Here is a 14,110-nt window from a genome sequence, read left to right as displayed (position 1 = left end):
CAAGGGAATTTTTCTTTTGATTCTAATCCAGAAATTACAAGGGCCTTTTTATGTCTCCCTTCTAAAAATGAAGTTTGCAGGAAGAACAGACACAGAGCAACAACTATTGTTTAAGTTTACATATGTGGCTCTGATCTTTGCCATGAGTGATCTTTTGTTAACATACTTAAGATCACAACATGTTTCATCTTTGGACAAGGCAAGAAGGATGTCACGTCACCACAGCACCCGAAGAAAAACAATAAAACAATCTACATGTATTTAGAAAAAACCCTCAATGTGCCATACATTTATGGAGCTGCAGTAAATCTGTAGCGGCCACAGATTCATTTTGCATATTATGTTAAATGTGTCTGATGGTAAAGGATTGGTCTCCTACAAAGTTAAAAATGAAATAAGTCTTGTTCAGGGATTTACAATCTCTCATGACATGAAAGTTCACGTGTGAATTACAAATTAAATGCAAGCATTTAATTAATGCAAGTCCTTTACTTTGAAAACACAACAAAGTCAAAGGGAATCAGTTACATCGTTCCCTGCATGTTGGTTGTAATTAGCAAAAAAAAAAAAGCTGGACAAAATTGTTGTTAATGGTGTTGTCCAAGAAATGTGATTAAAATAAATTTTTGTTTGTTTAAACACATACCCTGGACAGAATGAACAAGAAAATTCCTGTTAAGCTATTTTATAAGACCGTGTTGAGGGCAATGGCAGCACATTCAGGAATTTGGGGCTTTCTTGTGAAGTCCTGTGAAATTGTTTTACTGCAAGGTAGGAACTTTCTGATGTTAATGTTAGTTGAAGTTATACTGTCAAATAGCTGTACAGCTGACCCAGAGGCTCCAAAAAACAGTTTAATACTAGAAGATACTGTGCCATTCATTTTGTCATAACAGCTTTCCCTAGTGAGAGAGATTAAGCAGACAACAGGACAACCCGGATTTGACCACTATTTTGTTGCTTATTTATGCACAGATATTACCATAAACCTTTGAAATCATGGGGAAGATTTTTTTAAAATTTTCTTTTTCACCACCATGGACTTTAATGAGATCAGAATAATTGTGAGACGACTATTCCACTTTGCCCTTTGATTGCATAGTCAAGAACTACCAGTATTCACAAAATTCCAAGGTGTGTTCATATTGCTATTCGTATCAGTGGCACATATTCTCCTAAGTTTCAGCACCTCGAGGTTGCACACAGGTGCAATAGTTCCTAATAGGACTCTATTAGGAATTAATTCTCCTTTGCTCATTGGTGCAATTTAGGCACAGCATACTAGATGTAACATAATTTCATGGCAACAGTGAATGATATTATGTAACAGTTGTGAAATTAATTTTAGTACCACTTTAGAAAATAGATATTTTTTTTCCTTTAAGCACCTGTATCTCCTGAAGCTAATTTGGGGCATTTCATCACAGAAATGGATCCCATGTGACTACAAATAGGCATATAAAATTCCTAAGGGCAAATAGGTAGAGATTATACAACATGTAGAGAGACCGCATGATGTTACATGAATGGTATGCTTGCCTTAATAAATTTTTCTATATCTTTAGCAAATGTAGTATCTTGTACGTTTACCGTGGATTGGGATAATTTATCGCAAAACCTTTGTCTGAGTGGAAAAAGGATTTTAAATTTCATATTAAACTATATATTGAAGAGCTAAGGATCAACTAATTGCAGAATAACTAACCCCAAATAACTTTTTACTCTTGAAGAGGAGTGCAAGGTGATGTGGATGGGCATAGTGCTGTCATTTTCACAGATTCTATTTTAATTCAGGACTGTGGTTCCAAAATTCGCCCAGAGGAGTCCTGTGGCTTGCAGCCTCTCTCTCATGAATACCTTTCAGGAATTTCGCAGACAGTGTTTAAGACCTGTGAAGCTGGAGACACAAAAGGTTTGTACTTTATCCCCATTTTTTTTCCTGAAAATTAACTCATGCACCTCAACAAAGAAAACCTAGAAATAATGTTAACTCTTTGCTACAGACATGCACTAATCTACATGCAATAACTTGAACTAATCACTTGTAATTGTTACTGATTTTTAAAATCAGGTTAATTTGTTTAGGTGAGAATTTTCTGTTTAATAATTTTCTAATCAGTGATCCACCACTGCATGTGTTATTGTCATGTAGTCTTTAAAATGCATCGGAATATTCCATCAAAACCACTTAAAATAATAATGCTTTATTCTAAACAGAAGGAATTTTCTACTCAAAATAAAAATTAACTTTAGAAAAAGAACACAACACGTCGATCTATTTGAATTTTATATTTCTACTGCTATATTGAAACACAAAACTAATATTTAATTTTACATATATTTATACCTCAAAACAAGATGGAAAAATCATACATTATATGATAACCAATACAACCAGGACACACCTTTGGTTTAGAGAGAATTCAGATTACAATAGATTTTGTCAAGCAGGTACTCATGTGAAAGTCACAGTTGCATGAGGATTTATTCAAGTGTACTTTAGCTACTCAGTAAGGGGTCTTGTTTATATTTAAGCTGCTGTTCATGTTTAAGTTGCTGTATTAGACAGTGAGTAATTTTGTTCCATTCTTTATTAGAGAAATGAAAAATAAGCCAACAGTCCTCTTTGGTCTACTGACACAACTGTTTTCGTTGTCTTGCCATAAACAGGAGTGGCCCCTCACAGCAGTAAATTTGCAGAAACTCATTAAATAATCAATAAAAATAACAGGAATGTCGGAACTGCCTGAATGCATCGCTTCATGTGTAACAGAGACAAACAGTAAATTTGTCTTATATGGAGGGAATGCACAAAAGAGACACTATTGTTCCTAGCAGTGTATTTTAACCACACAAGTTGTGTATCATCCTATGAAACAATCTCAGGACATAAAGTTCAAAACTAGAAAGCCCAAACCAAATCCACTGAATCCTTCCTTGGGCAGACAATCTCCTTCTCCTGATATACAACATACTCCTTTTGAATACTGAATCTAGCTCAGTGAGCCTGAACGTAGTATCTTTTACAGCCTTATTGTAAATTATATATGCAATTAGTGTTCAAATAAACTTCAGGAGACATATAATCAAAGGACAAGTATATTAAACAGGGAAGAATAATTTGTGCTTATAAAATGAATACTGCCAACAGGTGTCTAATGAGCCTAGAACAGGGGTTTGAAGTATCTGGCAACAAGTGGCTGTATAGTTTTAATGTGTGTCTCAGCTTCCAACTGGAACTGGAAAGCATGGCTTTGTGTGGAAAATCATTCTAAATTTGTAGCAGTCAAATGATATACCAATCCTGGCAACAAAGAATGGCAAATAGCAACTTCCCTGCTAAAGCCGCAGTATTTCTTAAGTAAGTTAAATTTTCAGAGAAGCCAAGGAATGTCATTTCCCCACAGAAGAAAACTCAAAAAGAGTTATTGCAGAAATAAGTAGGTGTCATATACTGTCCTCATGCTATGTACAGAGGCTGGGGTGGAGCAGCAGAGATATAACCTTACTTCTTCTGACATTAATAGTAAAATTTAAAAGGCTGCTTTATAGTTCAGTACAACCAGGATTTCATGACTCATTTCTAATCCTTTGATGTAGAGCAGGGATGGTAATTCAGGGTTCAACCAAAGACAGAAGTGACTTCCTCCTCTCCTACTCACCATGGCACTACTCTTTAGAGAAAGCTCTACACCTTGCCAAATATACACTTAATTTACACAATTTTTCTCTCTCTCTCTGCCCCTCTTATAACCAATAAATGCAAATTAGAATATACAACAGAGAAAGTTTCTTTCCTTCATGTTTACATCATGAAATGAAATTATGATTTTTCTACCCCAAAAATCTTTTTTCTTTCAGAAGTTCTCCTTTGATTCACATCTGGTTTGAACCAGGCTGTCATATCAAAATTAACTCTTTGTTCAATATTGTTGCAATACCAATAATACAGGAGTCAGCAAACATTAAGTGTGTGTTTGGCTTCCCAGAGGGAAAGAGGGAGAGGGAAGTGAAAGAGACCATGAGAACCCAACTTGTGCTAAATTCCTGCAGGTGAATCAGGTTACTGGAGTCTGTAGAAATGTGGTTTATAGCAACAGCCAAATCTGGTGTGTAAGATATCACAGATTCACTTCTAATTTTCTGTTACTGTGATGCATATGTTTTAATTATATCTCACTTTCCATTCTTCCTACAACTGTATCCAATTCAAAATAATTCTGTGTGATCTCTCTGCATTCAACAGCCGCCTGGATTTGGGTCCAGCAGAGACATAAATTGGTGTCCAACAAAATGAATGTGCCCTTTGGTTAAAAGGAGTAGATCTCAGTTTGGACATAAGTCCATAGACCTAAGGATATTTATTATGTAGCAAATCACATCCTCTTAAAAATAGTTTTTACTTTTGTTTTTTCATAAATGCAGCTAGAACAAAAGGAAAATATTTCAATAGACTATTCTGAGAGAAAAGGCTTTTTAAAGATCCTAAGGTACCAAATAAACACCAAATCCAAAAGTAAACTAGTCATAAATCAACAAATTAGTACCAGTGTAGGGTTAAATATTTAGATTTTAAATTATCAAGCGAGAATACTATTTTCTCTTTATGTGGATGATTTTTGGGACTATAGAAAAACCTTGATTTTAGTTTTGAAGGCAAAATATGTTTAATTGTGGCTATTACAATGTAAAATGATAAATAGAAATAGAAGAGACTGAAAGAAAATCTATCGAATTAAGTGTACAGCTGTTATTGGTTAAAACTTTTGATTTTAGACTAATATTTTTAAATGGAAAGTAAACAATGTTAACTAATTATTTTGAAAGTATATTTCTTTTCATGTCATTTTATGAGAACAGTTTTAGGGAGTACTGGCAATGTTTAATCTTGTATCTTAAGCAGAAGATTTAGATACACAACTGAGAATTGCTCTAATGAGCCAAAAATCCAGCTTTCACTCTTCCTGTGGAAACCTCCTACTTACAGGTTTTCATGAAAGTTTGATTGTGCCAATTTTTAATTTGTGAAGAAACTAACAGTGTGTCTCTCTTGCTCTCTTTCACTTAATTGTTGGTAAACTTGCCCTTGCCTGGTAGAGCCAATGTTAATGCTTTTGCCTGAAGCCCCACAAAATGCTGCCTGATTTAAATGGTGCTGAAAGCTGCATCGTGTGCTGCTAACTTATATAAGTGAGAAAAGAGCAACTTAAAATTGCTATAGAATATAAGCCTAATTTTCAAACTAATACCGTTTGCAATTTTTCACTGTTGTCTTCTTTTTTATGAGATTCATTTTATCTTTTATCACAATCCTATTTTTGAAGGTTAAGAATACATTGACCAGTTTTTGGGAAATTACAACAGGAAAAGCTCATAATAGTTGGATTTTAAATGCATAAATTTACACGCATCATTTAAAAAAAAAAAGTATGTAAATATAAACTCAGGAGTTATTTTGTTAACGTTAAATGTTAGTACTTCCTTAAAATATGATTTTGTCTCCATATATCTCTGTTCTCAAATATTTTTACATTTGCCACTAACCTTTAGCATTTGCCAAAAATTGATTTATGTTTTTCATTAATATACCTAGGGAGCTACTGAACATAAACCAAACTATTTAAAAGAAGATTTTCAAAAGTTACTTATCACTTTCAGTTGCCAAAGTTTAAACTTTTATTTTGGCTCCTCAATATTCACTTTATATAGTTCTACTTTTCTAGTTTATTACCTTAAACCAAATCATATCATAAAATATGGGATGTTTAAAAAAAATTCCTTAAAATGAAGGATCTCATATGTTTTAGACATTGCCAGAAATTTTATATATTTGGGTTGAAAGAAAAATTACAACACCAGGAAAAAAATACTGAATTTTCACATAATTTTAAAATATAGGTCACTGCCTGAAAGTCTCTCAGATCATTTATTAAGACCTCTACAGTAGTGGCAGGGTCTGAGTCCAGTCTTCAAACCAACCAACCATTCTGTCCCTTACTATTACCCAAAAGGTACAATGCAGTAAAAGGTGTTTGCATGGCACCTATTGCTGGGTTATCAGAGACCTGTCACTTTTCACACTCCTCATGAGACTGCTGTGAAGCTGGGAATGACCTTTTAGTCATGGATTGCAAAGTGGGAGCCAACAGCAAGATCTACAAGTGGCAATAGAAATCTTGGAGGGTCAAAGTATTCCTGGCCCCAGTGCTGGCCAGGAGACCATGGCCTGGAACAAGGGACCTCAGAGCCAAGGGAGGGTCAGAATGAGTAAGGAACTCAGAACAGCCAGCACTGGGAGGTTGCAGTAAGAGAAATGGTCTAAATTCAGCTTCTGGTGTCCCAGCTGAGGAGAGTATTCATTTGCAAAAGAGCTTCCTGCTCCAGAACCTGATTATCCACTTTGTAACTTCAGATAAAGATTTGATTTAACCCTTTGATAAAAATTCTACATAGGATCTCTCTTAGGGACCAAAGTTCAGATCTCTCTTTTCACACAAAAATTACCAGGTTACATGCATGCTATTTCCCTCTCCTAATGAATTTTGACCTTTAAAGTGGTCCTTAACTGCGTGGAGAATATTTCCCCTAACAGCTGCATGGTTAGGATGCAGAAAATGCAAGTTTGAAACTCCTCTGAGTAAGAAGCATGGGATATCTCCATCTTCCTGCTTGCACCCTCCCACCATGGTCCCGAGTGTCCCTCCTTCCTTCCCTTTCTCTGTCCATGCTGTGAACTGGGCTGCTTGCCCAGCACAGCCTCCACGAGGCACCCACACCCATGGGAACAGGGGAAGCTGGGTTATGCTCACTGGTTATGACCACGGTGTGCTCAAACCCAGTGTCCAGGGTTCTGCTTAGGTTCAGTCTGCTATAATTTTCTCCAAATCATCTACACGTGCATCTGAGAGAGGTGTGAGAATGTTCTGCACAGGGCACAAATAGGGGCAGCTGTGCAGGGTACACAGAAATAGGTATTGCATGGTTATGGCACTGTGGGATGTATTTGTCCCTTAGATGTACCCATGTGGGCTCCCACACAAAAAAATTCTGGACGACTTTATTTAGAAGGACTTCTTTATCTGCTAAGATGACTCACTCTGCTACTTACCAAAACATAGTTACTTGGACTTTTGCCTAAGTGCAAGCACAGGCTGCCTCCCTGGAAATTCCCTTGCTCGTGAGGTCGCAGCTGGCTCTCCCAAGGCCGCTGGGATCCTTCAGGGTGTCTTTATTCAGCCTCCCCCTCAGTCCCTGGCCAGGTGAAATGTCAATAGGCAGCCTTGGTTTTTTTTGCTGTGGCTTCCTGTGCAGCAGCAATCCATCAGACACAGCTGGCTGCTGAGCTGCTGCCTGGTAGTGGTGGTGGGGACAGACTCTAAGGCCAAGTCTGATCTCCGAACATTTAACTTTGGGTCTGTTTTCTGGGCTGTGGTGAGTAACCCGTCTGTGATAGAAAGGCCTGATAGCATTGACACAAGGACCTTAGGCCTCTGCACCCTGCTTTGTGTAATGTCTTTAATAAGAATAGAAGTCAGGTTTGCTGGCAGTTACATAGGCACTGGGAGATGCTGTCAGCACTGTGTACTTGTAAGAGCTAGAAAAAGTATTTCTTTTGTTCATTTGAATTCAAAGGCAACTCAAAAGTTTTCTGTCTTCCTTCAGAAATTAAATCCCTCAGGCTTTCAGTAGGATTTTGGGAAGGAATAGTTTTAGAAAACCAAAATAACAAAACCATTTAACCTTAGATAAGGGATTACTAAAACCGACTGATTTTCAGTAGTGCCACTTTGTGGTCCTAATCTTCAAAATAATTTTTGTAAATTAAGACCAGGTTCTAATAAATCACATATGTTATTCATTTTACCTTACTGTCATCTTCTGAAACATATTTGTGTGGTCTGGGACAGTCTTCTGAATTCTCACATATTAAAAGAAAATCAGTGTTTTGGAAGGAAAGTCTTAATCTTGCTTCATTTTTGTATCAATTGCTCTCAACCATACACCCAACCTTTAGATGTTTCATTGTAGATGAGAATTAATCTTCAGACATGTCTGAATGTGAATATTTTCTTTATGCATTCAACCTCCTCACCCATTTTCTTCTCATATTCCTTCTGTTGAGAAAGGACAAGCTGCTACAAGAGAGGAAACATGGACTGAAAAATGAACCCACAAACGGCTGTCAAATTTGAGCATTCTCAGCTCTTTCAGGGAAAGGAGAAAAACTACCACCCTAGCTAAATGAAAAGGGCATACATAACACAGTGAAAGGAAATAGTGTCTTCAAAGGTTTAGAAGGCATTTAATTTAGGCGGAAACCCCCTTATGAGTTTTTTTTACTCATACAAGAGCAAAATACTCAAAAATATCTTGCTTCCTGTGTAATAAAACTATTCAGAAGAGTACATAGGAGGTGCTGACATTCATTGCTGTTTTCCAGGGCAATGGATTGTCCCTTGCCTCAGCTGCTCTGACAACAGGACCTGTGACTGGAGAGAAATAACATGGCAGCCCCATGGCTGCCAATACTCTGTGCTGGCCAAGCCCGAGCTCCAGCGCTGCATGGAAGGCAGAAGGGTATGTAACAGGCTTTACATTTTAATTCATTCTTATTAACCTGGGAATTTAGTGTCCTGAATCTTATTTTTAAGATTGATACGTGACAGAAAAATCCCTTTTTAACTAGAGAAATATTTGGGTGAAAAGTTCACAGGGATGAAAACCAACCTTTGTCCATAATTTAGCTTCATATGCAGACAGAGTTGTCTGCTGCTGTTTCACAGAGGATCTTAGGTCACACCACTGGAGTTTCAGGACCTGTGGTGTATGTGATTCCAGTCAGACCTGCAGTGAGTACACAAGGACAGCAAATGGAGGATGTATTTGCACTGTTGTCGCAGTTTTGCCTCATATGCAAGTCGGTTTTCTTCTGCTGCGTACCTAATGCATGGCATTGCTTGTGCACACTAATTTACCAAGTCTTCTTGCACATTCTTTTCTTTTAGTGAAGCTTCTAAAGTGATTGCTTGGAAATACAAGGTCTCCTTAATAAGCATGCTATGACTGTTATACTGTTGAGAGAGAGCTCTGATCTGAGGCTCAGGTACCTTACTGAGGATACAAGTATCCAGAAAGTAAGTAATTAATTGTTATAAAGCTCTTTAAAGTGTATTTTCTAGGTAAGAAAATAGTTACTAAAAGTAGCATTTTGATAAAATACAAGAGCATTTTCATATCGACAAATACAAAAATAAGTCTTTCAATTGACATTTTCTCCGTCATTTCTGATACATTTCTTGCCCTGCACAAAGTACTTTATTACCATTTTGCTTTTTTTCTGCCTGTGGTTTTCTCTGTTACTATAGAGCTGTGGGTTACTTCTAGAATATTTTTCTAAAAAAATATTACTTTTTATGACAGAGGAGAAGCTTGATTTGCTTCTCATGTACAAAACAAGCTCTTCTGGATTGACCACAGAAAAAAATATTCAAGAATTTGATTGCTATGCTTTGGTCTTTAATTTCCATGAACATCAGGCTGCTTTGACAAGCAACCACCTTTTCGTCAGGCAGTTGAAGGACAGCAGAGAAACAATATGTCACTATGGAAGTGGATTGCCAAGGTATTGCTGAGAGGATTTACTGACATTTCCATGTCTCAAATCTGACCATATATCTCAAATATTCATGAGTGTCAAAAACAGGACAGCATTTGTAAAGGGTCTATTAAAACCAAGTAAATGAAATTAATATCTGTGAAGCTTAATTTCTTAATTCAAATTGCATGATGTTCTAACTCTCTGAGGTCACAGATCTATTCTAGCGTCCCATGACAGCCAGATCCTAAGTGAGCTATATTAACACCTTGAGAAAAATCTCTGTAACTAATAGCACTTGTTTCCCATTCCGTGTCTTTTACAGAAGTCTCCTGACACTGTCTGATAACCTTTGCTGCTCTGTAGAAATCTGCTGAATTGCCTCTGTTGCCTTTGTACAGATGTGTATTGAATTGGTTTATTCTTTTAAAGTCATCACTCTATAGCATGTTCCCCTTTTGGTATATTTCTCCTATCTCTTTCTCTCAGATGTTATTTTTGTCATAACTTTGTAGTGATTTTAGTTTTGTCTGAAATTTTGCAATAGCACTTTTTCTTCTTTTACCAAATAAATAAATGTAGAGCCTGGATCAACTCCTTTGTGTCAATACAATTTAAGAACTAAGAGAGGTTTTCTTCCTACCAAAGTCAGATGAATAAAAATAGTTCCCTTCTTGGTGGATAAGATTCTGATTCTGCCTTTGATAAGTCAGACTTTGGAATTACTTTACATTGCCCAGGTGATGTAGTGGAAAAAGATTTTTTTTTTTCATTTGCTCACTGAAAAAGACTTTTGTCTGTGTTATATAGGTTTAAGCAACCTGGACCTTTTATAAAGGAGCTATTGAGTGGTAGGAAGATATAATTCTTGTGAATAAATACATGTTTATTTTAAAAGATATTTTCATAACCATCTATAAATATTTATGTATTCTCAGTTGTGATTTTAGTTTTGATTTATTATATACCTTGTCTCTCAGTACTTCAGAGAACACTGACATCTCAAACTGAAGATATCATAGTTTCCATAATAAAATAAGCAGAAGGTTTCAATGCTGGAAACAAAAGCAGATGTCAAAATAAAGCATGAGTACCAAGTGAAAGGGCAAAAGTCATCAACCCAAGTGAGGACACTGAGATGATCTGGAATGCTGTTTGATTTACATTGTTGTTTGCTGAAGTTAGCTATGAACAGCAGAGTTCATTCATGCGTCCACTCAAAAGGGGCTCAACTAACCCGTGTCCCTCTTTATTGAAGGGTTCTGAGTATTCAGCTTGTGTAACTTCCGTCTCTGGAGTAAAATATCCCTTGCACAGGACATCTTTGCTGTTGGCATGGACAGAGGAATTGAGTGCACCCTCAGCAAGTTTGCTGACAACACCAAGCTGTGTGGTGCAGTTGACTTGCTGAAGAGAAGGGATGCCATCCAGAGGGACGTTGACAGGCTTGAGAGGGCCTCTGTGAACCTCATGAAGTTCAACAAGGCCAAATGCAAGGTCCTGCATCTGTGTCAGGACAATCCCAGTCACAAATACAGGCTGGGCGGAGAAGGGACTGAAAGCAGCCAATGGTGAGAAGGACTTGGGGATGTTTGTGGACAAAAAACTCAACGTGACCCAGCTGTGTGCACTCACAGCACAAAAAGCCAACCATACCCTGGGCTGCACCATAAGCAGTGTGGGCAGTAGGATAAAGGAAGTAATTTTCTCCCTCTGCTCTGCTGACACCCTGCCTGGAGTACTGTGTTCAGCTCTGAGGTCCTCAGCAAAAGAAAAATTCTGAGTGTTGGAATGAGTCCAGAGGAGGGCCCATGGGTGGATCTCAGGGCTGGGGCACCTCTCCTATGAAGACAAGCTCTGAGAGTTGGGGCTGTTTAGTCTGAAGTAGAGAATGCTGTGGGGAGACTTTAGAGCAGCCTTCCAGTATCTGAAGGGATTCTAGTAGAGAGATAGAGAGGGACTTTTTTACAGGGGCAGGTAGTGGTAGTATAAGGGGGAATGGCCTTTAGCTGAAAGAGGGTAGGTTTAGATATCAGGAAGAAATTCTTTACTCTAAGGATTGTGAACCTCTGGCAGAGGTTGCCCAGAGAAGCTGTGAACTTGCAATCCTTAGATCCAGGCTGGATGGGCCCTGAGCAACCTGGACTACTGGAAGGTTCCCTGCGCATGTCAGGGTGTTGGAACTAGATGATCTTTAAGGTCCCTTCCAATCCAAACCATTCCATGACTCTATGATCATGATAAAACATAAACAGCATAAATCTGTGATTACATCTTTTGATTTAAATAGGAGGTGTTAATCTGTATACCATTTTCAGATTTCCACTTTGTTAGCTGGAGGCTGTTTTCATGTGCTTCTCTACTAGTATTATAAGGGAGAAAAAAAAGATGAAAAAAGCCTACTCATATTTTTACTTTTAATGAATGCACAGAGGAACATGCTGTGATTAACCAGTGCTGTGCTGTGTTCCTGACTTGTTTTCAGCAAATGATGAATTAAGATGTAAAGTGAATGCTCTTTTTGACTGAAATGCAGCACTTGGAAGATCAACTGTGTCGTTAAGTGCAACCCTTTTCTTTTTCTTGTGTTTCATAGAACAATGGTAGAAGGCAGCAGATATCTCTTGGTCACTAATTTCTTGTATTCATTTGTCAGTGGTTTCTGAAATATATTAATGGTCACTCAAACAGACCACTTCTTTCCTACCTGCATCATAATTAAGCCCTCAAAAATGCTTTCTAATTTGCTTTCTAACTCCAGGCTGCTTTTATTTCTTATCTTAAAATTGATTTGTTTTCCAAAGCTCATCTGAGCTATGTGATCTTTCTCCGTATCCGAAATCCATTTCCCTGGCTATGAGTTCCAGTTGATTCCACATCATCATTAACTGCTACTTTAGTTTGTGTGCATGTAAAAATGTTTGAACTAAGGTGTTTCTCTGTGTTTTGGTTTAACCTGGCAGGCAGCTGAACACCACACAGCCGTTCGCTCACTTGCCCACAGGGATGAGGGAGACAATCAGAAAATAGGTAAAACTTCTGGGTTCAGAGAAAGACAATTTAGTAGAATAGAAGAAGAAGGGAAAATAGTAATAATAATAATAATAAATACACAGAGTAATGCAGAATGCAATTTCTCAACACCCACTGGCTGATTGATGCCCATCCCATCCTAGAGCAGCAGCTGCTGCCCCCTCCTTAAACAGCCAGTTTTATTGTTCAGCATGATGCCATATGGTTTGAAATACCCCTCTGGCCAGTTGGGGTCAGCTGTCCTGGCTGTGTCCCGTCCCAGCTTTTTGTGCCATCACCCTCTCTGGCAGGGAAGAATGAGAAGCTGAAAAGTTCGTGACTTAGTGTAAGTGCTGCTCAGCAACAACGAAACCAGCAGTGTGTTACCAACACTATTCTTACCCTGAATCCAACCCACAGCAGTGTACCAGCTACTAGGAAGAAAATTAATTCTATTCCACCCAAAATCAGGACACTTGGCTTAGTAAAAACATAAGACCACCTGCAATGAAACAATAACACTAAAGCAGGTGTACACATGACAAAATATGTACATGCACAGAAACAGTTTTATGAGGCCTTATTTTGCTTTATGATGTGTTAGCAAGAGTAGTCAGTCATATGTTTATATTTCATATGTAGTAAACAGGAAAATTTTGAAGTGCTGAGATTAAGGTTGTTCTGGCTGAGTAGATTTTCTTTCAGTCTACTTTTAATATCAGCAGTCTTTTTCTCTTCCACTTTAGGGTAATGAGATGCTGTCTCATTCTTAGGGAACTCCATATATAGGTCCTAATTGAATCAACAAAATTTTTCATCATAATAAAATATTATACATCATAATAAAATATTATATCGGCTCAATAAAATTCTCTGTAACTGTGATTAATGACTTTTTACTGTAAGACATATACAAATGTATTAGGATAATGCTTTGATTTTTGTACAAGGTGGATTTTGTACTTTTAAAAATGGATGAAGGAAAATGGGTTCTAACAGGTTATTATTTATCCAATTAGCAGTATATAGAAACTTGGCCTGAATAGCAGGAGGGATATATATTTTGCTTATCACTGAGAAATGCTAACCAGAGTTTAGTCTTATAATAAAATACCATTAAGTCATGTGTAATTAAGAACAGGAAATATGAAAAGGCAATATTTGCTGAAGTACTTAAAATTCAGCTGTTAAAACAGGAATTTTAACTTACGATTTCTTAATAATATTTTAGAGTTAAGTAGTATTTTGAACTTACAGGTGTTTAAATTTCCCAAGTGTGGTTAATTTTTAATGATAGGTCTGGTTAAGATGTGAATTCCACTATGCTTACACAATCTTTCAAAGCCTTTAAGCTATAATGGAATTTTTCACACAAAATATTTGCAACAGAAGACAGTGAAAACATCTGTCTGTGTGGAAATGTTGTGCTTTGTCTGGTAAAATTATAACCTCATGTTTGTCTGATCATTTAGTCATCCTGCAGACAACTGCCCCATCAACTTG

At 37.3% G+C, this 14,110-nt stretch overlaps 1 protein-coding gene across 5 annotated transcripts in view; it reads left to right on the top strand.

The window, feature by feature from the left end:
* Positions 1 to 14,110, top strand: part of CPED1 (cadherin like and PC-esterase domain containing 1) — a 150,160-nt gene that overhangs the window by 122,137 nt on the left and 13,913 nt on the right. For 4 of the 5 annotated variants that reach the window (XM_066183024.1, XM_066183022.1, XM_066183023.1 and 1 more), the window contains 2 exons: positions 1,795 to 1,912; positions 8,441 to 8,577. In XM_066183024.1, the coding sequence (XP_066039121.1) occupies positions 1,795 to 1,912; positions 8,441 to 8,577 (255 nt within the window). Of the gene's footprint in view, positions 1 to 1,794; positions 1,913 to 8,440; positions 8,578 to 9,005; positions 9,074 to 14,110 lie in introns of those variants that run through there. The other variant, XM_066183025.1, reaches the window with a different exon arrangement.

This window comes from Chamaea fasciata, unplaced genomic scaffold (assembly GCF_029207755.1).
Source record: "Chamaea fasciata isolate MVZ Bird 193981 ecotype frontalis unplaced genomic scaffold, bChaFas1.0.hap1 SCAF_5, whole genome shotgun sequence".
NCBI classification, from domain to species: domain Eukaryota; kingdom Metazoa; phylum Chordata; class Aves; order Passeriformes; family Sylviidae; genus Chamaea; species Chamaea fasciata.
The sequence above is the reverse complement of the archived record's forward strand: the minus strand, read 5'-3'. Positions and strand labels throughout refer to the sequence as shown.